Below are 25,528 nucleotides of genomic sequence, written 5' to 3' on the forward strand. Positions count from 1 at the left end.
AGAGCCGGGAGGTGGTAGATAAGGAACAGGGCAACTTCCATACTGAACACTCTGAGGTGGCACTTTGCAAAGGAGAATCATTCTTGGATCTCTTCCAGAACTAGCAGCTCACAACATTATGGAGGAAGGAGTGGGCTGTCTTCCACAGGAGAGCTGGGAGGGATGGAGGGCTGCTCAGGGATCCCTCCTTCCCACGGGGCTGGCTGTCCTATCAGGGCCACCATCAAGCCCAGGCAGGAGCCACCTGCCCCGCAGCTGCCTGTGACTCCACGGTGGCTGGCTCTAATTAGGGGAAACCAACAGGTTTCAAAGGAGTCTCTGGAGAGCCTCTGCAGGTCACAGGCCGCTTTAAACCCCCTCATGTACTTATCTGAGCAACAGGACATCTGCCCCCATGGTCCTTTCAAATTCTGATGAGTTCTCCAGACGTTTGTTTCAAAAGAACTGAAGCTCTAACAGTTTCTGCTAGGTTTGAAAGAAAGCTCTTTTACTTCCAAGTGAAAGCTATTTTGCCAAAGAAATAAGGCAGCTTTACCCAACTAGGTTGGAACGGTGGGTTCAAAAAAGAAAATTAACTTTGGAACCTTGGACTGGGTGTAGGGGAAGCTTCACTCTTGGAACTCTAAGGCCCCATTCACATTAGAAATAACTGAGTTTTTCTCACAGACTAGGCTTTTGTTTTTTGGCCATGCCACACAATGCATGTGGGGATCTTAGTTCCCTGACCAGGGATTGAACCAGTGTCCCCTGCAGTGGAAGCGCTTAGTCCTAACCACTGGACCGCCAGGGAAGTCCCCTCACAGACTAGGCTTAATGTGTTTAATCATTAGATCAGGGCTTCAGGTGGCTGGAGCCTCGTGGAGATCCCGTATTGTGGGCACCTGTTGTGCGAGCCCTCTGGTACAGGTGAGGGCCTCATCACAGGGGGCGTGGAGAGGCCGGGGGCTGGGGGGCTCTTCTTCCACGCTCAACTGTCAGCCCCATCTTGGACACAGCTTTGCTCTGTGCCCTGATTTTTCCCCCCCAACTAAAAATTTTTTTATTGTGGTAATATATATATAACAAAATTTACCATTTGAACTATTTTTTAGTGTACAATTTAGTGGTGTTAAATGCATTTACACTGTTGTACAACCATGACTACCCTCCAACTTAAACTCTGTACTCATTAAACACTCACTCTCTTTCCCCCCTCCCCCCCCGGAAACCACCATTCTCCGTTGTGTCTCTGTGGATTTGCCTCTTCCAGGTACTTCATCTAAGTGGAATCATACAGTATTTGTCCTTTTTCACTGAGCATAATAATTCATCCGTTGCATTTGCCAGAATTTCCTTCCTTTGAATAGGAGTACAGACCGCATTTTGTTGAGTTTCGTCCATTGACAGACACTTGGGTTGCTTCCAAATTTTGGCTATTGTGAATAATGCTGCTATGAACATGGGTGGGCAAATATCTGTTCCAGTTCTGTGCCTGGACTTTTTGGGTGTGTTTTTTGAACTCTGAAAGGGCAAACTGGCATCAGTCCCATCAGATGCCCCAGGGGTTGCCCCCTGGGTGGCCCGGAGGCGCCTCAGGTGTGAAAAGAAAGGAGGCGGTCCTGGGAGCTGCCCACACAGAGGTGTCACCCAGTAGGCTGCCAGCCTAGCTCCGGTGTTTATGGGAGCCGGCCTGTTGTTTTTAAGCATGGGAATGAACGGAAGGGCACAAGCCCCTGCGTGCCCGTCTCCTTCCCCACCTCAAACACACCCTTCCCTCCATGGAGGCAAAGCTGCCCACTGAGCCCCCCAGGGCACACGTGGACAGCTGGAGCCCTGGTGTGGAGCAGCCCCTTCCCCCCTTCCGTCTCTCTCACCCCCTCTGCAGACGGAGACCCCTCCTTGCTCCCGTGGCATCCTGGACATGGCTCTGTCATCGCAGCCCTGAGCCGTCCTGGTGGATTTTCCTGTCCAGCTCCCCTAGGTGACTCAGGGCTCCCTAAGTCCAGGACTGACTCATATTAGGTGCATAATAAATACCTGTTGAATGTTGGAACAAGCCAAAATAAACAGCTCCTCAAAACCCCCAAAACAGCCCCAAATGAACACTACACGAATTATAACTGACAGCATCTACCCAATGTGAGTTGCCTAAGGATGGCACCTTGCTAGCCTTCTAAAGTGTATTTTGAATGAGCTAATACAACTGCAAAAAAAAAAAGAGACATCTGGTAAATAACACAGACCCTGAACTTCCAAACAACTTCTTGAAAAAACTGGCCTGCAGCTGGACCATCCGGAGCCCGAGGATTCTCAGTGGGGGCGGTAGGGGCCGTCCCAGGCTCTGTCTGTTCTGCAGCCCCTTTTCCAGACATGTGAGGGGAAAGATCCAGGAAGTCTCCCAAAGAAGGCTGGAAAGTTTTTGTTTTTTAAGTGGAAAAAAAAAATAGATGTGGAATTGAAATTACCATTAAGCAAACATAAAAATATGAAAGCACGCTCCCAGGAGATTAGGGAAAATAATTTCCGCTGGTAGTGATCTTGAGATTAGTTTCGTCGAGTGAATCAAGCACCAGGCAGTGAGCAAGGGAATCTGGCTTCTATTTCTAGCTTCCCGCGCCCTGGTTCAGTCATTCAGAAATAACTTCTACTCCTTGCTTTTTCTACTTTAAAACAAGGGAAATGCCACCCTTCCTCCTCTGTCAGCAAAGAAATTGTGCTCCACAGAGAACGCGCAGGATGCCCGGACTTCTGACACCACGGAGAGAATTCAATAAGCTCCCAGAAAAGCAGCCACCGACAGACATGTGCAGGATGCGATTTAATGACAAGAGGGGGTGTTCGTAATGTATTACTGAGCGAAAAAAGGAAACTTGCCAAAGTGGTATGTGCAGTTTGTTCTCTAGTATTAAAAAAGAGAGAGAGAATATATATCCACACCATAACCGACGTTAACTGACAGATTCTAACGCACCCATATCCACGCATGCCCTTCACCACAACATGAACTGGTCATTTCTGGGTTTACGGGTGATTTAAATTTTTTTTCTAAATGCTTCACAAAGGTATTCCTTTTTGTTATCAGGGGAAAAATACATAGTTTTTAAGAAACATGTATTCATGTTATACACAGAGACATAAATATGTATGTGTGTGTCTGCGCACTGTGTATTCTGGGTGGTAGTAAAGAATCAACTGGCACCATTATTGAAGAAAATAGGTGGACGGGCAAGAAATAAAAGGTTGATAAGAAACGCCTTTGGATTAAGTGATTTCTTGGCCAGCTGCTTGCACACACATCAAAAAATCCCTAGAATTGCTTCTTTCCAGCAGACAGGAAATCACTCATTTCCCCTGAAATGTGAACTTTCAGGCACCAGGTCTGATGAGGAATCATTGCATTCAAACCAACCTTCCCTTTCCTTTTGTAAATCACCTCTAATGAGAGCTTGCTTCTAGACAGGCGGGGAATGAAGAGCAAAATCTTTAGAGTGATGTACACCCATGTTCAAAGCAGTATTAGTCACAATAGCCAAAAGGTGGAAACAACCCAAGTGTCCATGAACGGAAGAATGGATAAACAAAATGTGGTGTATATATATATATATATATATATATATATATATATATATATATACACACACACACAATGGAATATTATCCAGCCTTAAAAAGGAAGGAAACTCTTGACACGTGCTACAACATAGATGAACCTTAAGGATTTTATGCTAAGTGAAATAAGCCAGTTATGAAAGGACAAATACTACATGATTCCACTTACATGGGGCACCTAGAGTAGTCAAATTCATAAAGACACAAAGTAGAATGGTGGTGTCCAGGAGCTGGGGAGAGGGAGTAGTAGGGAGTTATTGTTTAATGGGTATAGATTGACAGTTTTGCAAAATGAAAAGAGTTCTGGAGGTTAACTGCAAAACAATGTGAATGTTTAACACTACTGAACTGTACACTTAAAAATGGATAAGAGGGTAAATTTATGGTGGGTTTACACTCTACCCGGTTTGGTTTATGAATGCAGGGAGCAATTTCTGGCACGCAGAAATCCCTCTTTTCCTGGGTGGAAGAAAGATAGAACCCGACCCTAGGAGTAAGTGCACCAAAATGTTAGCAGTGATGGGATTACACATGGTTGTACTGGTTACTTTTTAACTGTCATTCTTTTTTTTTTTTTTTGGTTGGTTTGGGTCTTTGTTGCTGCGTGCGGGCTTTTTCTAGTTGCGGTGAGCGGGGGCTACCCTTCGTTATGGTGAGCGGGCTTCTCACTGCAGTGGCTTCTCTTGTAGAGCATGGGCTCTAGCGGCGCAGGCTTCAGTAGTTGTGGCGCATGGGCTTAGTTGCTCCATGGCATATGGGATCTTCCTGGACCAGGGCTCGAACCCGTGTCCCCTGCATTGGCAGGCAGGTTCTTAACCACTGCACCACCAAGGAAGCCCTGTCATTCTTTTTTTTTTTTTTTTTTTTTTTTTTTTTGCGGTACGCGGGCCTCTCACTGTTGTGGCCTCTCCCGTTGCAGAGCACAGGCTCCGGACGCGCAGGCTCAGCGGCCATGGCTCATGGGCCCAGCCGCTCCACGGCATGTGGGATCCTCCCGGACCGGGGCATGAACCCGTGTCCCCTGCATCGGCAGGCGGACCCTCAACCACTGTACCACCAGGGAAGGCCCCTGTCATTCATTTTTAACACAACTTTAGAGACAACTTTTCTGAAACACAGATTTCCAAAAAGCACCACTAACGTGTTTTAGGAGAAAGTATGAAGGTAAAGTGAGAGTTGGTGGTTTATTGATTGATTGACTGGTTTGTTTTAATGTTCAAAGCAGGATCTTTATCACAGTCCACAGGCCAGTTCGAATTTACAAGGGGCCTCCACTGACAAGGGGGTCTCAGGATGAAGTCCAAACCGGACATATGGCCCCTACAGAGAACATTTGGCGGGCGGGGGGGATGCGCGTGCCCACCTCTCCCCCACACACGTTGGGCCTTCTGTTTTAATGGTGTCAGACAACAGATGTGCTCGAGGTCCCTCCTGGAAGGGCCCGCTGGACAGACGGACAGGCCACAAAGGCATCACACATGACAGCACAGGGCAGCACAGCCGTCCACAGCTCCACACACCGTGCACCTGGCATTGCACCTGGGGCAGAGGGTCTTGCAAAAGAAAACTGGAGGACAACTCTGCCTCTGTCTCTTCTCATTTCTCAGTTTCTCTCTAGTAACCCACCCCCTATCCAAACAGCTATCTGAGAATCAACACATCTTTTTGAAAGTCCTCACTTGGGAGAATCTCCTTTTATTTAGATAATTTCCGAGTAGCCACAGACAAGAATTACCTGACAATTCTCTGGAGACAAGAATCCTAGCACCTGGTGAGGCCATTTAAACGGGCGTAACTTACAATGAGTTGAAAAAACCAGTCAAACCTTTATCATTTTCTCTACCTAAATTTTTAGGATGAGACAAAAATGGGGAAAAAAATCATAAATTCTTCTGAGAATAGAAAGAGTCTTTGGAACAGCAGACCAATTCTAATCTCGCTAGGAGCAACTAACTTTTTGTCTGTGCATGTGTTTTAATTATTTATTTTTAAACGTCAACAGATGTCTTTTATAAGCTCACACGGCCAGGATCATCTGACCGGAATCTATTTAGCAGGCTATCTTGCACTGACGCCTTTCGCTGAATAAACACTGACATGGAAGAAAGAATCACTTGTTCACTGATAAAAGTGTATACGATAGAAAAAAACCATCTAGGGTAAAAGGTCTACTTGAAACGTGTCACAAAATACTTGCTTATAGGAAAGGTGCCCTTTCCCCTTAAGGAAATAGGAGTTTTCTTTCTTTTTAAAAAAATTTTACTGAAGTATAGTTGATTCACAATGCTGTGTTAATTTTTGCTGTACAGCAAAGTGATTCAGTTATATATATTCTTTTTCATATTCTTTTCCATTATGGTTTATCACAGGATACTGAATATAATAGTTCCCTGTGCTATACAATACGACCTTGCTGTTTATCCATCCGATATATACTAGTTTGCATCTGCTAATCCCAAACTCCCAATCCTTCCCTCCCACAAGCCCCTTCTCCTTGGCAACCACAAGTCTGTTCTCTATGTCTGTGAGTCTGTTTCTGTTTCATAGATATGTTCGTTTGTGTCATGTTTCAGATTCCACATATAAGTGATATCATATGGTATCTGTCTTTCTCTTGCTGACTTACTTCACTTAGTATGATAATCTCTAGGTCCATCCATGTAGCTGCAAATAGCATTATTTCAGTCTTTTTAATGGCTGAGTAATATTCCTGTGTGTGTGTGTGTGTGTGTGTGTGTGTGTGTATGTGTATCACACCTTCCTTATCCATTCATCTGTCAATGGACATTTAGGTTGTTTCCATATCTTGGCGGTTGTAAATAGTGCTGCTATGAACACAGGGGTGCCTGTATCTTTCTGAATGATGGTTTTGTCTGGGTATATGCTAAGGAGTGGGATTGCTGGGTCGTATGGCAACTCTATTTTTAGTTTTTTGAGGAACCTCAAAATAGAAGTTTTCTAACAAGAGAACTCTGGCGAGCTTATGTTATAAAGGCAAGCAGGTGGGACTTCCCTGGCGGTCCAGTGGTTGGGACTTCGCCTTCCAATGCAGGGGGTGCGGGTTCAATCCCTGGTTGGGGAGCTGGGATCCTACATGCCTCTGGGCCAAAGTACCAAAGCATAAAACAGAAGCAATATTGTAACAAATTCAATAAAGACTTTAAAGATGGTCCACATCAAAAAAAAAAATCTTTAAAAAAATAAAATAAAGGCAAGCAGGTTAGGCAAAAGCAAAGTGTAATATTAGATACAAACACAAACATGAATTTAGCTCTGCAGTTTTTTATAAGCAAATAACAGAAAGCCCCACCTCACGCCCCAGGGCTGGAAAGTTCCAAACTCTGTTTCTAGAAAGCAAACAGAAATTTCCTACATTGCTCTCATAGTCTGCTGCTATATGTCCTTGTTCCTAATTGAAGCGTCCCCCCGCAAAAGATTAATTTTGTGCCACTCAACTGTGAGACCCGGGTCTGTGGAGGGAGGGAAGAAATGCAGAAAGTAACTTGACTGCCCAAGAGTGGGACTTCCAGAGAGAAAAAAAGAATCGATTCCCAAATCACTACCATACCGTAATTACCCAGATGTGGAAATAATGTTACATCCTTTGTTTTACCTTCTGCTGGTGACATGAAAGGCATTACCAAGGAGATGGGTGGGCTGCCTGGGGTCTGGTTAGAAAGGTACGTGTCTGATGGGTCCTGGGATGGTCTCCCCATTCCTGTGGGACACAGGACTGCTTTTGACTAACATCTGTACCAGTTGCTGAGTCGCAGAAGGAAGGGGAGGAAAACTCTGGCAGTTTTAAATACACTTGATTAGATGTAAAGATGGAGGTTCTGGGGGGACACAGAAATTTGCTCTTTACATGCCTTAATTATGCTCTCCCCTTGTGACATCTCATGTTCTTGTCTTCTACCACCTGAATGTTCACGGTCAGGGACTATTAAAACCCAGCAGATGCCCGCTAATATCTGCTCGTCTGATTAGCTGTCCACTCATCAAAAATGGCAGGGACTTGACAAAAGTCTTTAATCTGCTGACTGCTGACAGTCAAACTGGATATAGAAAGCTCTAAAACAGATTTTCCAGGTCTGAACTACATAACCCAAACGGAGCAAAAGGACTGGAAAATCGCAAAATCTCCTCTTGGCTCTGGGCCGTGCAATTACAACCATCCTTTCCTATTTGCCTAATTTAAGAGCCATCACTGATGACCGACACTCATTTTCTGAGCACCTGTCAGCTAAATAATCATCATGGCTCATGCACAGAGGGTCTAAGGCAGGAGCAGGTCTAAGCACTGGATATGAATTACACAGAATTCTCACATTAACCACACACTCTTGGTGTTAATACAGTATTTTACAAACGAGGAAACCAAAAGCCAGAAAAGGCTTTATTTAGAAATTGCCCGAAGTCATGCAGGTAGGGAGTAGCAAAGCCAGGATTCAAACCTAGGTCTGGCTGCAGAATTTACATTCTTAGTCACCTTTATCTGATTAAATCACAGAGAAATCATTAGGAAGATAACTTTTTCAACCGTATTAAACTGTGACGTCAGCATTCAAATTCTGCTGTTTAAAGCACTCATCCTATCTTGTAACTGTGCCTGCACGGCAGAGTGGGAAGAAAATGGCCAGAAAGTCAGACTCCACTTTCTGCTGGGACCCGCGAGTCAAGTCTGCTCTCTGGTTCTTGGTTTCCTCATCAATACAGGGAAGACAAAAACGCCAGCCTTTCCCCAATCAAGGGTGTGATCAGGAATAAATATGAGAATGGATGGGGCAGGCCTCTGTAAAACAGAAAATGGACCCCCCCGGACCCCAAGACAGGCCAGCTTTAGGAAGCCTCTAGCACACAGCACGTACTTATACCTGGACAAAGTACAGGCAAGTCTCATTATCTGCAGATTCTGTAGCTGCAAATTTGCCCTCTTGCTAATATACATCTGTATCCTTGCCACATTTTGTGCACTTTCGTGCTTGTTGTTGGTACTTTCGCTGTTTGAAATGGCCCCCAGGGCAAATGCTGTCTAGTATGTGACCAACGGGGAAAACTTGTGACAGAGAAGCTTTGTCTAGACAAGAGTTACTGCTGGCCGTGAGTTCAATGCTAATGAATTAACAATATATATTAAATAAGGTATCTCCAAGCAGAGACACACGTAAAACCAGATTATACATTGACTGGATGATGAAAATGTGACCAGAGGCTGGCAGGGTACTTCCCTGGAGCAATGGTCCAGTGTTCAGTGTTTGCAGCTCACTCAGGGTTCACGGCCACTTGACAGAACATAGCTATGCACTACCATATAAGCTAAAAGTTTTGTGATACAAATTCACTCTCTTGGAGAAGAGGAAGTTAACTTGGACGAAGCTGAGCTCTAAAGAGGAAACGCTTAAGTACCTGGAGCTCAGTCTTGGCCCTCCCTGGGTCTCCATCCACAGCCCGTTAGCCTTTGGCCAATATTAGCCTCAGTGAGCAGGGTCGTGGGCTCTCATCCTTTCATTCCATGGCAGCCTCGCTGCTCTGGGCCTCTTCAAGGTCCCTCTCGGCCACCTGAATGTCCACGGCCCGGCTACTGTAGGAAACACCAAGGCCCGTCTGGGGGGCGTGGAGCCCCTCTGTTCTAGGTGACCCTACTCCACGCCACTCCTGTGATCCTCCCGCCATCCGGCTCTGACAGTCCTGTTTTCCAGGCTGAGCCTCCAAGAGAGATTCTCACCCAAGTCTGACAATGGCATCCAGGGTGAGGAGCCAGGATCTAGACTCATCTCTCCCTGTCTGGTCACCCGGGAGACTCTCCAACAACTTGAATGGGAAAATCAGCATATATTCTTACACAGAGGCACCTTTCAGAAAGCATTCAAGGAACGCAGCAGAGGTGTCAGGCTACTCAAGACTCATTTTATGAGTCATTCCAGCGCCAGCAAGGAAAACGGCCTGGAGGAGAAGGGAACGCTGCTGAGACCAAAGACTCAAAAAGAAAAACCAACTTTTTTAAGCCAGTAGGGGAAAATGTGCAAGTCACCCGATGAGCCTGGGGTCCTGTGGAGACCACAAGAGGCCAGCTGCCCCAGATGTAGTGCTCTTGTATTTCTCCTCTGACCTAAGGTTGAAGTAGAACAGAAATGAAGCTACTGGTTCTGCACATGGCTACACAGGCTGAATTAGCTCCCAGGGCAAGTGGGAGATGCCAATACTAATGTCACCTCGATTCCTTCTGCCAGGGTTATAATAAGAAACTGGAGACTTCCTCCCTTGGGCATCCTCTGTTAATTGCCATTTATAAAAGTTCTGTTGGCTGGGCCTGTAATATGCATTATATCCCCTTTGAAAACAAAACAAAACTTCTAAAATATCAATCGTCATTCCAAATGGCACAGTGATTTGTTTTCCAACTCACACTCTCGGATTAGCTGGGGAGTCTGTCTGAAAGGCAGTCATCTGGTATCAATTTGTGACAATATAAAATCAAAGCTGAACTCCCATGTAAATACACTTTTGAAAAAAAATTCCAGATTTCACCAGCCAGCATGTATTTTACTCATTTCCTTATATTTCAGTCTTGACTGTTATTTTCCTGGCTCCAAAGAACTAAAGTTACATATAACAAACGTTGCACCTCTTAATAAAGCTCTACTGGCTAAATTCTTTTCAGCTCTGTGAAATACAGCTTTCAGGAAGGGTGTATCTAGATTGATGACTGGGTTGAAATATACCATTACCATCTCTTCCAATCTGCCTGGCCTCATCTGCTCACTTGTGTTTGCAGCAAACAGGGTCAGATAAAAAAGCTGGTTGAGTCACTCTATATACACATAGCAGCTCCCCGCTGACACATCCACAGTCAAACATGGGCTGGATAGGTAACTCACACAAACATATTCTTGGACAGTGCAAGTGTCAAGAAAACCAACTGGGGGCTTCCCTGGTGGCGCAGTGGTTGAGAGTCCATCTGCCGATGCGGGGGACACGGGTTCGTGTCCTGGTCTGGGAAGATCCCATATGCCGCGGAGCGGCTGGGCCCGTGAGCCATGGCCGCTGAGCCTGCGCGTCCGGAGCCTGTGCTCCACGAGGGAGAGGCCACAACAGTGAGAGGCCCGCGTACCACAAAAAAAAAAAAAAAAAAAGAAAAGAAAGAAAACCAACTGGATCCTAAAACAGTACCTGCTTTTTGCTCAGGAAGGACACAAAACTTGTTTGGATAAAATGTTACACTTAAAGGCAATATAGCTCAGTGGCAGGAGTATGGTTCAGGGTTAGATATGATTCCAGCTCTGCCGAGCTCTACCTTGGAAAGAAAAGTAAACTCCCCAGAGTTCAATTCTCATCTACAGAGCGATGTCAGCCCCTACAGACATGCAGGGCACCAGCAGGGTGGCTGGGATATAACCATCACATCAGATATTTATTGAGAACTACCTGTGTGCCCAGAACTGTACAAAGTGCTTCAGAGAAATAATCAGATTTAATCCTGGCTGTCATGCTAGGAGACATCTGATTATTAATATTTCCCACTCTTTACACATGAGAACCGAGGCTCATGGAGTTTCCAGATTCTGCCTACCGTCTTACCCGGGGAAGCCGCAGATCTGGGATGTGATGCGATTTCCACATGGCTCTGCAGCTCGTAACGTTAGTGTTCAATAAGCAGGCCATTATTATGAAAAACCACCTATAAAACGAGAAGAAGATGCAATTGCTGCTGGAATGGTAAGACTGCATCCCAGCCTCACTGTGAATCACAGAGCAAACACAGAATCACTGGACACTGCGTAGCGTTTAGTTACTGCGGCAGATTGCTACGCAGCTTTGCAAAGGTATCTTTTCTTTTTCTTGAGAACGTTATCTTTATCCTTCACACTCTAGATTACTCAGACTTCAACACCTGGCAATTATGCAAATACGCACAAGCTGCACCAGGAACAGTTTGAAAAAGATCTCATGATCTTACTCAAGAGTATTTTTTTCTTTAATAAAAAGAAATTATATATCTTTAACTGAAATTAAATGAACAAAATCGGATCTGTTTTTTGAAACTGACATGTTCAACATTTACCTTAAAAGGTAACATTAGACTTTTTAGACCAAAAGAGTTGGAAATGAGTATAAAACTTGAGATGATCTCTCTCAAGCAGAAAATGTACACATTCTCGGTCAAAAAGTTTTTTACGACCCTATATACATCACCTTGAGCTATGTGGAGAGTAAAGGCACAAGATTATGTGAAAAAAAGACAATGAGAAGAAACAGGGTCATCTTCGGGTCTGTACATTTTTCTTCTAGGGAGTTTCTTAAACGCACAGCATTGGTGCCAATACCCTCCTCTCTGTCACAGAGATGGCTCTGCCATCCAATCAGTCCACACGCTCAAAACCAGGTGGGAGGGTCTCCCTTGATGCCTCTGTCTCCCCCACCTTCCACAGCCAGTCCATCGCCAAGTCCACTCTGCTGCATCCTAAACCTCTGTGGAATCCGCCCCCTTCTCCCCACCCCCATCACCACCGCTCCAGCCCAAGTGGCCACCATCTCCTGCCTGGACTGCGGCGATAGACTGATCTCCTCCCACCTATGGCTTCCCTCCAAACACACTGCCTGCCCTTCATCTACTTTCTCCACATCTCCCTGCTTCTTCCCACCAGAGACCCTGCCCAGGCTGGTCCTGTGGTCTGCACCAGTCCTCCCAGCCCTTGTGCACCCTTTAGACACCTCCAGAAGCCAGCCCTCCCCATCAGAAGCAGGTCAAACCCACCAGGGCGCTCATCACAGGCTCCGAGAGGACCGAGGCCTTCCCCTCTGTCCACGCACCACAGCCGCAGCCCTACACTTGTGGGTGATGGTTCAAGAGTCTCTCTCCAGCTCCATGGAGAGCTCCATGCTGGCAGGGACCACCCAAGTAACGTACAAGTCCTGTCAATTCTGTCTCAAGTGGAGTCAACGATCCCCTCACCGTCTCCACCTAGTCTGGAACTGAACCCATAGTATCTCCGAGGTGAGCCTATATCTCCAAGTAAGGTCACACTCTGAGGTTCCAGGGGGGCGTGAATTTTGGGGGACACTATTCAACCCCGTAACCACAAGAGCTGCAGAGACGGGTGACCCGAAGGACTTCGGGGAACACAGGCAGCGCCCAAAACCGTGCGGTCATCGAGCCTCACAGTGGTAAGTTAGGCACCTCTGCACGCTCAGGCCCTCACTTCTCTGAGGGACTCCTAACACCAGCTTCTTCGCTGGTCTCCCTCCCTCCGGGAGAAATTTCCAAGCGTCCACGAACCCCCAAAACTCTTTCTAAAATTCTCTATGTGTAAGAATAGACGAACTCCCAGAACAGAAAATTTTGGACGTGCACAAGTCCATCTTTCTGAAGTGACAACTAAGATGCCAAAGGGTTAAATACAAAAGGCACTGCTCTCCCTCCTCCATCCAACCCGCCTCCCAGCTTTCAAAACACAGCTGTACTCACACCTGTCCCTGCTCAACAGCCTCCCTCCTTCCTCTGAAATAAAGTTCACCTCCGTGGCTGGGTGCCCAGTGCTGGGCCCTCACCGGCCTGGCCTGCAGGCTCGGCCCCAGGGCCACCGCCAGGACAGCTGCCCGCTCCAGAGCAGAAACAGGGAGGCGGGCTGCCTCGGCCTGTAATTCTCCTCTCTCCCCGCAGTCAGGCGCTGGTCTCACAGATCCCTGAACCACCAAGCGACTTGATGGTTCACACAGGGGCGTGTGAACAACCCGGCACACGGAGGGGTGTGGGCTGCCGCTGACCCCACAGTGCAGCCCCCACGCGGGCTACACTGGGGACCATGCTTAGGCCCCAACTCTGTCTGCCCAGGGGGTTCAAAGAGCAAAGGCGGGGGCCAGGTGCAGAGGGACCTGCAAGCAGGGACGGGGGAAGCCAAGTCAGGCACCAGAGCAGCATACAACCGACTCCAGGGTCACGGCCGTGGGGACCCCGAGGGTCCCCCCCAGGAGCCCTCCCACTCCAGGGGTGTCCTGCCTAGAAAAGGAGCAGGCAGCACTCAGACCACAGGATGAGGGCCGTGGCTTCTGCAAAGGGCGGGAGGGAGCAGAGGTACGTCTTCCAGAATTGTCTTGGCAGGTAGCACTCCCCTCCCGTGGGCCGCAACGGGCAGGGCAGCGTCTTCCATGCCAGCGTGTGGGCCAGACCAGCTGTTGCTCTTAACCTCACTGCTGTGCTGCTCAAAGGGTACGATGCTGAACATGTGAGTTCGCCCCTTCTTGTTTCCCTGTCCCGGAGACTGTCATTTTGCAGCGTAAATAGGGGCTAAATGCAGCACCTGACGGAGGGGGTGTTGTTTTCCTCAGCTGCTCTGATTTTACTTTACCACGAAATTGAAATTGAAACGATGCGGCAAATTGTCTGCAAGCAAAAGCTCCACCCTGGATGATCTCAGAAGACCCTGTCAAGTTTCTCAACTGCTTCTTGACTGACGGTGTGCGGGCAATACCCAGCAACTGGGAACAGAACAGCTACAATTTTACCAAGCAATCACTGAGGACCAAACCTCTGCTAGGTGCTTCTCATTTTCATGCTCACCACACCCCAAATGGGCAGGGATTATTATCCCCATCCTACAGATGAGGCTACTGAGGCTCAGAGGGTTAAATGAGTTTTCCCAAAAGGTGTTGCTAGGGGGCAGAGCTGCCCGGCTCCAAGGCTGGTCTCTCCGTTCTCGAATCTGTTCACCCAATTTGCTGAGAAGGAGGCAGAGCATCAGGGCTGTGGGAAAGGAGCAAGTGACACCAAACTGTGATTTGGAGAGAGCTATTGTTACTGGGAAAATTTTCCACAACTTAGGCCCCAAACCAGGGTTCTCTGTTGGCCTGTCCCTCGAGGTTATCACATGAAAATCAGAATCCTTGCTTGACGAGAAGGGGCCACTGGCCAAAAATATAGCACAATATTTCTTTGTACTTTAACGTTCTGACCTTGATTGACTCTAGCCCATAGGTCTGAAATGGATGAGGCCCTAGCATTTTTGTTCTCTGGAGGTTAACTAACAGACAAGTGGAAGATTTGGGGCAGGAAGGAGAATAAAATGCTACAGCGTGTAATAGAGTCCTTTGCTTTTCTTAAGTGATACAACTACATTAGAATTTGTGGTTTGTTTTAAAACTCTCGGAATCAGAAAACACAGGTTTCAAAATTCCAGCTCTGCCATGTATGGGGTACGTGACCATGGATGTGTCACCTCGCTCTTCATGGTCTTGATTTTCTAGTCTATAAAACAGCTACCACATTGTCTTTTTGAAAACGACTTAATATATAGGAAAGCACTTTGTAAACTGTAAAGCCCCAAACGAGTAAGTAGGATTTAATTATCAGATGTTCGTCTTAGGATGGATGAACTGAATCCCTCAATTACTGACACAATCACCTAGGAATTTGTAATCATCTTCCTTCCTCAGGTCTCCCTCTCCGAGAGCAAACTGTATTCAACTCAATGAAAAAGTAAAATACTTCAAGAACTACCTTTCAACATCAGATCAACCATTTATCTCCTAACATTCCAATTTTGCTTTACTATTTTTTAATTGAAATGTAGTTGACATGGAATATTATATTAGTTGCAGGTATACAACATAGTGGTTTGACATTTAGAAGCATGGAAGTCTGCACCTCAGTTCCCTGCACCTATTTTGCCCATCCCCCCACCCCGACATGCTAAATTTAGTCCTTCAGCAAAACATTATAGACTTTGCCTGTCCTCCAGTCCTTCACACCCTCCCACCCCCTTCCTAAAATGATCAAAGCAGACATTTCGCTGTATAAAGCACTGGGTCAATGAGTAAACTGCTTTAAAATAAAAATCAATGTGCTGGGCACACAAATCTTTGGCATTGTCAAATATTTTATTAGTCTCTTCTTGAATGGCTTGTCATCTATCTGTCATGAAATTAAACTTAGATACTAAGTACATCCTAGCCTTTATGTTTTTTATTTTTATTAAAAAAATTTTTTTTGGATGTGGATCATTTTTAGTCTTTATTGAATTTGTTACAATATTGCCTCTGTTTTATGTTTTGGTTTTTTGGCCACGAGGCATGTGGGATATCTTAGCCCCCCGACGAGGGACCGAACCCACACCCCCTGAACTGGAAGGCGAAGTCTTAACCACGGGACCGCCAGGGAAATCCCTCATCCTAGCCTTTAAATCAGGGATAAGACTGGGCCCTTTCATGCACACACACATTATTACAATATTCCAAGTCCTAAACTTCTAGTATTTGCATGCTCTGTGTTACAAGCTTTTGTTTTTGTGACCAAATGTGCAGCAATAAACCTCAAACCACATCAATGATAACCCCGTTAAATATAAACTAGTGTGCAATTATCCAAAATGCTAACACAAACAAAAAGGGAAAAAAACCAGGAAACCCTGATTGATTGTACGTTCTCAGAGACTTCTAAAAACCAAACAAAAATAAAAATACATTACACAATTTGTAAAGGAGGGTAACAGCTAATGATTTTACGATTCCTCCAGATAGTACTGAGCAGTCTGAGCCCCAGTGTCTGAAAAGTTTGGTTTTTAAATTGCACACAGGTTGAAACTTGAGGCGGGGGGTTGTTAGATATTTTTTTTGAGGTGGAAAATGGGTGGTGGTGACCCTATGGGAAATTCACAGAATTATGTGAAATAATAAATTCTGATAAAAATGTCTGGTTTTCAACACTCTTCCTCTGATGATGACATTTTGCACAGCCCCCCAGGGGACAAAGGAACAAAGAGACGTGTGGTGAGGCTCCTGGTACATGTGCTGACAAACCAGGTCTCTGGAAGGAAAAAAGCAAAACCCTGGCTTGTAAAACTGGCTGATTCCTGTGGTGTAAATACTCCCACCATGACTGATTTCAGTTACTGATCAGCTCAGATTCCTCATCCTCGGTTCCTACAGAGTTATAGGAGCCAGTCCAGCACACTCCCCCGGCTCTGGCAGAAAGCCAGATTAGAGGAGACCAGGGCTCAAATTCTAGCTCTAGATTCCAGTTATGAGGCCTTAGACCAGCTTCCTTAACCCCTCCAACCCTCAGTGTCCATAGCTCTAAAATGGGTATAATCCCAGTGCCTTAGGATTGCCACACAAATAAAACAAAATAATGCATGTGAAGCCCACAGCACGCAGGAAGGTGCTATCTTCCCTCCCTGGGGAGAGGGAGAAGCTGTGAGCGTGGGGTGGGGTGGGTGGGTGGGTGGGTGGATGATGCGGAAGAAACATGCAGGGAGGAAGGTTCATTGCTGCAGGACTGCGGAAGGAGGTGGTAGGTTGGCTACTTTACCAAATAAAAGTTCGGGAGTGACTGCCGGGTGAAAATAAAAGACCTAGAAAGTTGGGGTGAGGGGCAGCCTCAGGCCTGTCTCCAGCAAGTCCCCCAACCAGTGAGGGGCCAGGGCAGGTGCACACAGACCCAGGGAAGTAAGGAAGTCCCCCCGGGAGGGCGTGCTCAGTACCATACCCAGGGCGGGGAGTCGGGGCGCGGGGTGGGGCGCGGGTGATTCTGCAGGGTGATGGGTCCAAAAGGGAGGAAGGGCGTCTGGTGGGGACCCTTCCCATGGAGAAGCCTGTGGGTGCCAGAACCCAGGTGTCCTTTGCAAAGCCAGCACAGCATGGAGATGACAGGCGTGCAGGGGAGCAGAGAGGGTGCCACGGTGGCAGGAGAGCCACACATGAAATACAAGGAATTTAAAACTGCCCAGATCGGGTGTGGGCCTCAGAAAGGCCCCTCTGTTGGCCGGGGAGAAGGGCTGGCGGGTCCAAACAGAAGCCAGGAGCCTCCAGGAGACAAGGACAGGGAGGGACCAAGGCGACCAGCCCACATCTCTGGAGACAGAGCCCTGTGCAGGGGGGCAGAGGTCTCACGCGTTTCTGTAAGGAATCAGAATGAATAGCTCAGGCTCTGCAGGCCACGTGGTCTCTGCCGCAACTACGCCACTCTGCTCTCGTGGTACAAGGGCCCCCAAAGACCATACAGAGATGAACAAGCGTGGCTGTGTCCTAGAAAATCTTGTTTATAAACAGACCATGGGCCATAGTCTGCCAACCCCTGGGCTGGGGAAGCCGTGATGCTGAGAAAATAGAGAGGGTCAGAAGAAAGGAAACACGCCCAGGAGGGAGGTGGTATTATTATTCCCATTTCATGGATGAGAACCTCATCCCAGAGTAAGTGGCAGAACTAGGGCCACAAACCCCATTCCTGGGGGTGCCAGGCTCCTGTTCCTCTTCCGCCTCCCTGTGAAAGATGGAAGGCACAGAAAGCACAGGTGCACTGAAGAGATAACAAAGGTGACAGGAATTTAGGTGTGGTCGAGAAGGGTGGGGGGCGGTGCAGGCAGGCCCTGGGCAAGACAGGATCGCTGTAGTCCGGGAATCCTGTCCGCCCTGGGCTGTCCCCTGGGCTCTCACGCACAGAGGTGCTCCCTGAAGGACAGAGAGGCGACACCTACATAAGGAAACCGCAGGGCTAGCACTGCCCTTCGAGGTCACGTACACCACCTTCACCCCAGTTCCGCTGAAGCCAGTTGAACAAGCATTTATGAGCCTGGCTCAAACCACAGTGGAGCAGAGACAAGCGGGTTATAGGGCCCAGGCCCTGGAGCCAGAATGCCTGTGTTCAAACCCAGCTCCCACGGACAGCCTGAGGGATCCTGGGCCAGTAACTTAACCTGTCTGTGCTTCAGACTAGGGGCGATACAGGGGTGCTGTCCAAGGGCTGTTATAAATGTGAACTCGCCTGACCTCCACAGGGTGCTTGGAACGACACCTGGGACATGGTAGTTAAATAAAAATACTGACTGCATCAAAGCACTGAGCCAGGTCCCACGGTGGGGAGCGTGAAGTGTCCCTGCCCTGGTGAGGGCTCCAACAGCAGACTCATCTCTAACCAAGCTCTCATCACGGGAAAAATCGGCCCATTTACCTGCATCTCCCAACACACACAGGGACCACGCTGATGTATGTACCTCCCATAACTGACAGGGGCGCTCCATAATCGATATTCATGATGTTCATGCTTGTTGAATAAATCATACAAGGCATTAGGTCCCCAAACTAGAATTTCCTCTGCGACATACCTGACAGATATCAGAGCACCTAGGGTCACCCTCTACTCACTCTGTGACCTTGGATTCCTGCCCCTCCGTGCTGTTGGGGGCTGAAATCAACATCTACAAAAGCACTTTGTAAACCTGAAGGCCCTTTAAAGGCAACAGAGGTGGGGACCACAGATCACTTCCGAGGCAGGAGTGGTGGCCCTGGCTTCCAGCCTGGATGGCCGCCGGGGGCCGGCAGGCCAGTTGCGACACCTCCTCAGCCAGAGGGAGCACAGCTGAACATGTCTTTTAAAGTTCTCCCTGACACCCGGGGAAACCCATTCCTTCATTCATTAGTGCACGTCCTGCCAGCTGGAGCCTCCCAGGATACACGTAGTTCCACCTCTGCATCTGACACTGAGGTTCAGTTACCCACTCATCCCCAGGCGCAAGGGCAAGGGCACCCAGGGCACTAGGCTGGAAGAACACAGCACTCAACTGTCCCAGCGCTTTCATCCCAGAAGGAAACGGAGAGGCTGGGGTGGAGGGGTGGTGAAGCGACTTGCCCGAGGTTACCAGCCAGTGCAGGGGCAGGTCCAGAGCCCAGGGGGGCAGGGTACCGGCTGGGCATTCCTGATCGACATCGTGTCACCTCACCCGGCCTCACCTACTGCTCCTTCCCAGTGTGTTCAAAGGCCACCTGCCCTTGGCCTTCTCCCTACCTAACAACTCTCCTTCCTGGGGAAAAGCGTCCAGCAGGCGGAGCTCCCCAGCCCGGCTACAGGGACACACTGCAAAGCCAGGCTGTGGCTTCCCTCACCCTTCCTGGAGGGCAAAGGGTCACACTTGAATTCACTGCCCTCGCTGGGCACTTGCCAGCAGCGGGCAGGCTTCCGATGCATTTCCCCTGCTGAGTTCACCCACGACATGACAACTCGGTGACTGCAAGGAAGGGGGCAGCGGGCGAGCCTCGGGCTCTCGCCTCAGGCCCTGGCAGGAGCTGTGGGTGAGCATCCTGACCAGGGCGTGGCCTGGCCCGGGACTGCAGTTTTGGCTTCCACAATGCATGTTGCTGGAAAGATGGCTCAACAATAACTTGGGTTGGCTTACCGCAGAGGAGGTCAAAGTCCTTTCCTGACTTCTAAAATCCAGAAGGGTCAGGTGGCTTCCAGCTGGAACACAGTGTGGTGACTTGCCTGAAGTCACAAAGCAGGGAGGTGACAAAGTGGGGAGAGAAGTCCATCCCCCCGCTCTTACTCTTGGCGGCGATCCCCTGTTGAGCTCACGTTTTTCTTTTCAGTAAAGAGGACACCACAGACCCAGCACCAGTCCAGGTCTCACCCCAGGAGGGGCCCTGCAGAGGGAGGGCTGGTTAGAAGCTCCAGAGCACTCAGGTGTGAGCCCGAGCTCTGCCTCAAGGGGTAAGTGACCTCGAGCAGGTTACTTAATCTCTCTGAGCCCTGGTTTTCCTGGTCCTTAGAGTAGGAACAATCATAATACCAGTAAAGTCTTTTTCAAGGTGCGGCCCATTTGCCTCCCAGGAAGCTAGTTAACTATGCAGACTTGGGACCCCCAGACCCGCAGGATCAGAATCTGCCTTTTCTCAAGGTCCCCAGGTGACTCTAAACTCATTTACATACATAATACATACAGCACTTAGCACCCGCACAGTCGCCCCCCCCCCACCCCGATAATAAATGTAAGCTCAGTCTGCACTTGAAAGGGTCTGGAACACAGGCCGGGGCTCTCCGGAAGGGCTGACTTACTGCCCAAGGCTGTGCACCACGATTCGAACCCCAGGCTTGGGACTCTTCTGCACCACATGCTCTCTTTCCACTGAAGACCCGAGTCTCCACAAGGCACACGCTAACACGGGTGTTCTAAGAAGCAAAACCCTCACGTTTTAAATTAATCCCCTGGTCCCCGTGGGCCCCTCTCATCAGGGCCGATGGTGCACGTCTGTTCACCTGGGCTCCATTCTGCAATTCAGGAGCTCTACGAAGTGGAGTAACCCGCTGCCAGCTGCTACCTGAGGTGAAATTTTTAAAGTGAAAGAAAGCCTTAAAACACACCGTATACATGTACACTCCCCTTCACCTATTAACACCTTCCTCAGGCAGAGAACACAACAGAACGTCAAGCTAGAAGGCATCCTTTTGGTTTCCCAGCTCTGACACCTAGCCATAGAGCAAACCCCAGCACAAACTCCAGGCAGGCCCGGAGCCCCATGCACGAGGTCCGTGGTCCTAAGTTCGCTACACACTTCAGTGGAGACTGGTTAAGTAGCAAGGCTAAACGTAAGGATGAGGAAAGGGAGTACAGAATCATACCAGCACGACTGGCCTGCTGTATCCCGGACAAACATTTACAGCCAACAGCTCCAAAATTCTCCTGGGGCCTACTGCACGCAAGGCACAGTGATACCGTGCAGTGGCGGAGGAAAGACACCAGGCTTGGATCTCAAAGGTCCTGGCCAACACTGGGTCTGAGAAAGAATCTACACATAGGGTGGCTGTGAGGATTCACTGGGATAAATGTTAACTATCCAGCCGAAAGCACAGAGATGGAGTCATCAATCCATGGCCACATCTGGGCCAAGGTCTGGGCACAGAAATTTTCCTGTCATATTTCAAGATTTGGAAGTACAAGTAATAATTGTGATTAGTTTTACAAGCGTCCAGATGGAAGCAGCAAAAAAGAAAGGGTTTCAAGATTTCAGATCAGGAGATTCTGATTTTTATATACCCATACCAAACCGGGTATATGAAATCCCAAATTCATGAAAAAAAAAAAAGAGGCAGATTTCAATGAACTACGGCAGTGCTTTCCAAACTTTCACTTGTATGTGAATCATCTGGGGATCTTGTTAAAATGCAAATTTGCGCTCAAGTAGTCCAGAGTAGGGCCTGAGGGTTTGCATTTGTAAGAGCTCTGAAGGTCCAAGAACTCACTTTGGAGCAGGAAGGTTGTTTGGAATTCTTTAAATTGCAAGCAACAAATCCAAGGAAAGCATAGTATGATTTTAAAACAACACCGCAGGAGAACATCTGTGAAGTAGTATAAGGAACCACCAGGCTAGGAGAACTTCTTAAAGGGAGGCATACCGGGAAAACAAATGACATTCTTTAAGTTGGCCTGGGCCTTATTCAAATGAGTCTGTACTCCACATCACAATTCGTCTAGGCAGGTGAAAGTACTCTCTAGTGATCACAAAAGCACCACACTTCTGACAAAATTCTTGCAAGCAGGTCGGTGTAGGAAACAAAGTATCCTAGGAGATTCCAAGTTCCTGGCCACTCCATGAGTAGTGGCCATGCTAGCTCTTCACGGCCTTTCTTAAATCTCTGTTTTACCCATTTACTTCCTCTCTGCACGTTAAATTTGACACTATTTCTGTTGACAGATGTAATTTTTTAAACGCCCGTCAAGTTGCTGGATATGGATAATTCCGAAGTAGTAAGATGAATGTCAGGTTAAGGAAGCATCTTATACCGACTAATCATCTTAATGTGTGTGTTGGGGGGGGGATCAATAAAACACCCAAGGGGTTCATATTTATAGGTTCAGAGATTAAATCTGGCTGTTTTTTGGATCAGAAATATCAACACACGAGATCCTCCGTGTCCTCTGAAATGAGATTCTTGGAGACAAAGTGTGAAGTTATTTGGTTTCTAGATGTTTTGAGCATGGGAACACATCTGTCTACTACGAGACACAGGGCAACCTTGCACACTGGCTTAGAATAACATGTATGTTTATTACAACTCCTGTCCTGACCCGCTGGACAAGCTGGGCTCACGCTCAAACTATACAGTCATTAAGAGCCAGTGCGTGATGTCAAGCTGCCCAGAAACTGCTGAGTCCGAACCACTCACCCAGAACGGAAGGGATTCCCCTCCCCTCCTGTGCACTGGCCCAATAACGGGGAGAGGCGTGCTCTGACAAGAAGTGCCAGGCCCAGGCTGTCACCTGTGCCCAGCGTCACTAATCATCCGTGCAGTCACAAAGCTATTCGACCGCTCCACACCCCTGCCCACAGCCCATGTGCGCTCAGCTAGGATGCTACAAACCAAGCAGGGTCAGGATTTCGCCACTTGGGAAGAAACAGACTCAGAACAAAATTCTGCAGGAGCCTGCCTTGTTCTCTCCCATCTGTCCACTGCAGGAGGAAGTTAAGTTTTCCAACAGGCCACCTTCTTACTTAGGCCAGAAAAAGCCTAAGTGTTCAGATGAGCATTACAGGAGAGAGGCTGTAACAGGAAAGGTTCCCCCTTCTCACCTTGAGGCCTGCGACATGTTGGCAAAGTCCCATTCCAGTAGGGGAAACTGAAGCCCCAGGAAGTTAAAATAACTGAGCCATAGGGAGCCTAAGAGGCCTTCCTAAGTAACCAGCCTCCCAGGGAACAGGTCTGCACTTCCTTGGGGCTCCCCACTCCTGTTTTCTCCCAACCTCCAGTCCCACTGCCTGATGCAGACCTAGCTCCTCGACTGTCCCTGGAACATAAGTGACAAGCTCTAGCCATTTCCTGAATAAGCAAGTGTCCAACATGTCACGGTTTTGCTAAGATGCTTGATACCCGCAGATGACTTAAGCAAGCGAACACAACCACCTTTCCACTAATTTCAGCAAATTCACTTTGGAATGGAAAAAAGGATCCTCAAGCCCTATTTCCTCCCTGTCCCCCACCACCAAGGCCTGGTTCAAGGGAACATAAGGACTTCCCTTTTCTTAGAAAAGCAAAAGGAAAACGCCAAGTTCTCCTGCGACACTGGAATACTTTGAGCGCAGGCAGAACTTCTCAGGAGGGATTCACGGCGTGTCTGCGACAAGTTCGGCTCACACGCGCCGCTTAGCCGCCGGCCGGACCCACGGCTCAACTCTGCGCCCCGCCTAGTCTTGCCTGGCGCAAGGAGAGTGCTTCTCCGGGTCCGGACCGGGTTTCTGGAAGCTCGTGATCTCCTCCTTGCAGTGGGAGGTTTTGGTGCCGCTTTTCAGTGGGCTCCCGCAAGCCCTAACTCGGGACCCAATGCATGAGCATGGTGCTTCTGCTCTGTGAGTGCCGGGCTCGTGCACACACGTGTGAACACACACACGCTCCCTAGAGACTTTCTCTCTTCCGCGTGCCCTCGTGGTTTGGAATTCGCGCCAGAAGCCCAGAGATCCGGCAGGGCGCGGGAATTGGGAGCGACCGAGTCCCGCAGCAGAGAGCGGGCCGGGAGGGACGCGAGGTAAGGAGCGCGTGGCGTCCTGGATACTCACCGGGACCTCTGCAGCTGCTCGAAGGCGCTGGTGCTGACCCCCTGGCCCGGCTGCTCCAGGGAACAGTAGTTCTGCGAGGTCTGCCTGGAGAAGGCGATCGGCAGGATTCCCTGAGTGAAAGAGTTGAGGCGGCCACGACTACCGCTCCCACTCCCGGGGGTCCCGGAGCCCAAGAAGGCGGCCGCCGGCACGTGCACGCTGGTAAAGGCATCGTCTTCCTCCAACTCCTCCTGCCCGGCGCCCCCGGGCCCGTCGGGCAGCTGCGGCTGAACGCAGGCGACGAGAGGCGCGGGCCGGGGCGGCTGCAATTGCTCCCCCGATGCCCGGCCCGCGCCCAGGGGGCTCGCGAACCCTCGGGCCGCCCCAGGGCCGAGCACGGTCGCGTGGCCGCCGGGGACCAGGGGCGGCAGCGGCGAGGGCGGCGGATGGCAGGGGCCCGATCCAGCTGCCAACGCCGCCGCCGTGCCCGCCGCGGCGAGCGCGCCGCAACCGCCCCGCTCGGCGGCGGCGAGCAGGCTGAGCCGCGTCCTCGCGCCGCAGGCGCTGCCTGCGCCCGGCTTGGCCGCACCGCTCTCCTCGCCGCCGGCCCACTCCTCGTCCTGCAGCGGCGGCCGTCCGTCCAGCGAGATGTTGGTGAGGAAGGAGAGGGCAGCCTGGCGGCGCCGCGGGTCCATGCGCGTCTTCCTGGGGGGCTCGGGCGGCGGCAGCGGCGGCTGCGGCGGCGGCGGCTGGGCCGGCGCGGCGGCCGCGGGCTGAGGCTGCTGCTGTGGCGGCTGCTGCAATCTTCTGGTGCCCGCGGCGACGGTGCCGGCGCTGCTGCTGCTGCTGCGGACGGCCTTGCCGGCGGTGGCGGCCGTGGTGGCGGCAGTCGCCGCCATTGTGTCCGTCTGCGGCGATATTTCCGCGATGCCCCGAGAAGCGAGCGGCGCCCGAGTGCTAAGCGGCGGGCGCGAGCGCCGGTGACCCGGGCTGGGCAGGGCGCGGGGCGCGGGCGGCGTGCGCGGCGGCCCGGCCCCCCAGCGGGCGGGCCATGCTTGCCCCTCGGTGCTCGGGCGGGGGGCGCTGCCGCTCCGGCCCACGCGCGCGGTTCGCTGGCTCGCTGGCCGTCTGCCCGCCCGCCAGCAGCCTGGGGGTTCGGTCCCGGGCCCTCTCGGGCCCCGGTGTCCGTATTTATAGGTGCGCGCGCCCCGCGCTCGCGCTCCGAAGCGCTCTTTGCAAAAACACTGTATCACGTGTGGGGAATGAAACCTGGGAGGAAAACAAAGCCGCAGGCGGCAGCCGCGGAGGCCGGCGGCCGGAGGCGGGGGGCCGGAGGAGGAGGAAGAGGAGGAGGAAGGGAAAGCCAAGCGGGTGGCGGGGCGAGGGACCGGCCGGGCGGTCCAGGTAGTCCGAGCCGACTGCGGGGAGAGTTGGTGGCTCCCAGGGCGCGCGCCCAGGTGAGGGAGGTAGCACGTTTCCTCGTAGCGCTTGGACTGGGAATTGGGGGCGCGAGCAGAACCCCATGAGTCACGGCGTGAAAATGTGGTCCCGGGAGAGTTGTGGGTCTGCGGGACAATTAATTGGAGCGACGCGGAGATTTGGCCCGCGAGCTTGTTAACTGGATCCCGCGCTGCTGTTGGGCCCGGAG

General features: G+C 49.9%; 1 protein-coding gene across 1 annotated transcript in view; it reads right to left on the bottom strand.

Moving 5' to 3' along the window:
- The window catches only part of CABLES1 (Cdk5 and Abl enzyme substrate 1), a 105,620-nt gene extending 80,672 nt beyond the window's left edge, over nucleotides 1–24,948 (bottom strand). The window contains exon 1 of the mRNA XM_082853170.1: nucleotides 23,902–24,948. Within this exon, the coding sequence (XP_082709296.1) occupies nucleotides 23,902–24,779 (878 nt within the window). The 5' untranslated portion in view covers nucleotides 24,780–24,948. The remainder of the gene's footprint in view (nucleotides 1–23,901) is intronic.
- Nucleotides 24,949–25,528: the final 580 nt, after the last annotated feature.

Source organism: Leucopleurus acutus (assembly GCF_964270905.1).
Source record: "Leucopleurus acutus genome assembly, chromosome: 13".
NCBI lineage: Eukaryota > Metazoa > Chordata > Mammalia > Artiodactyla > Delphinidae > Leucopleurus > Leucopleurus acutus.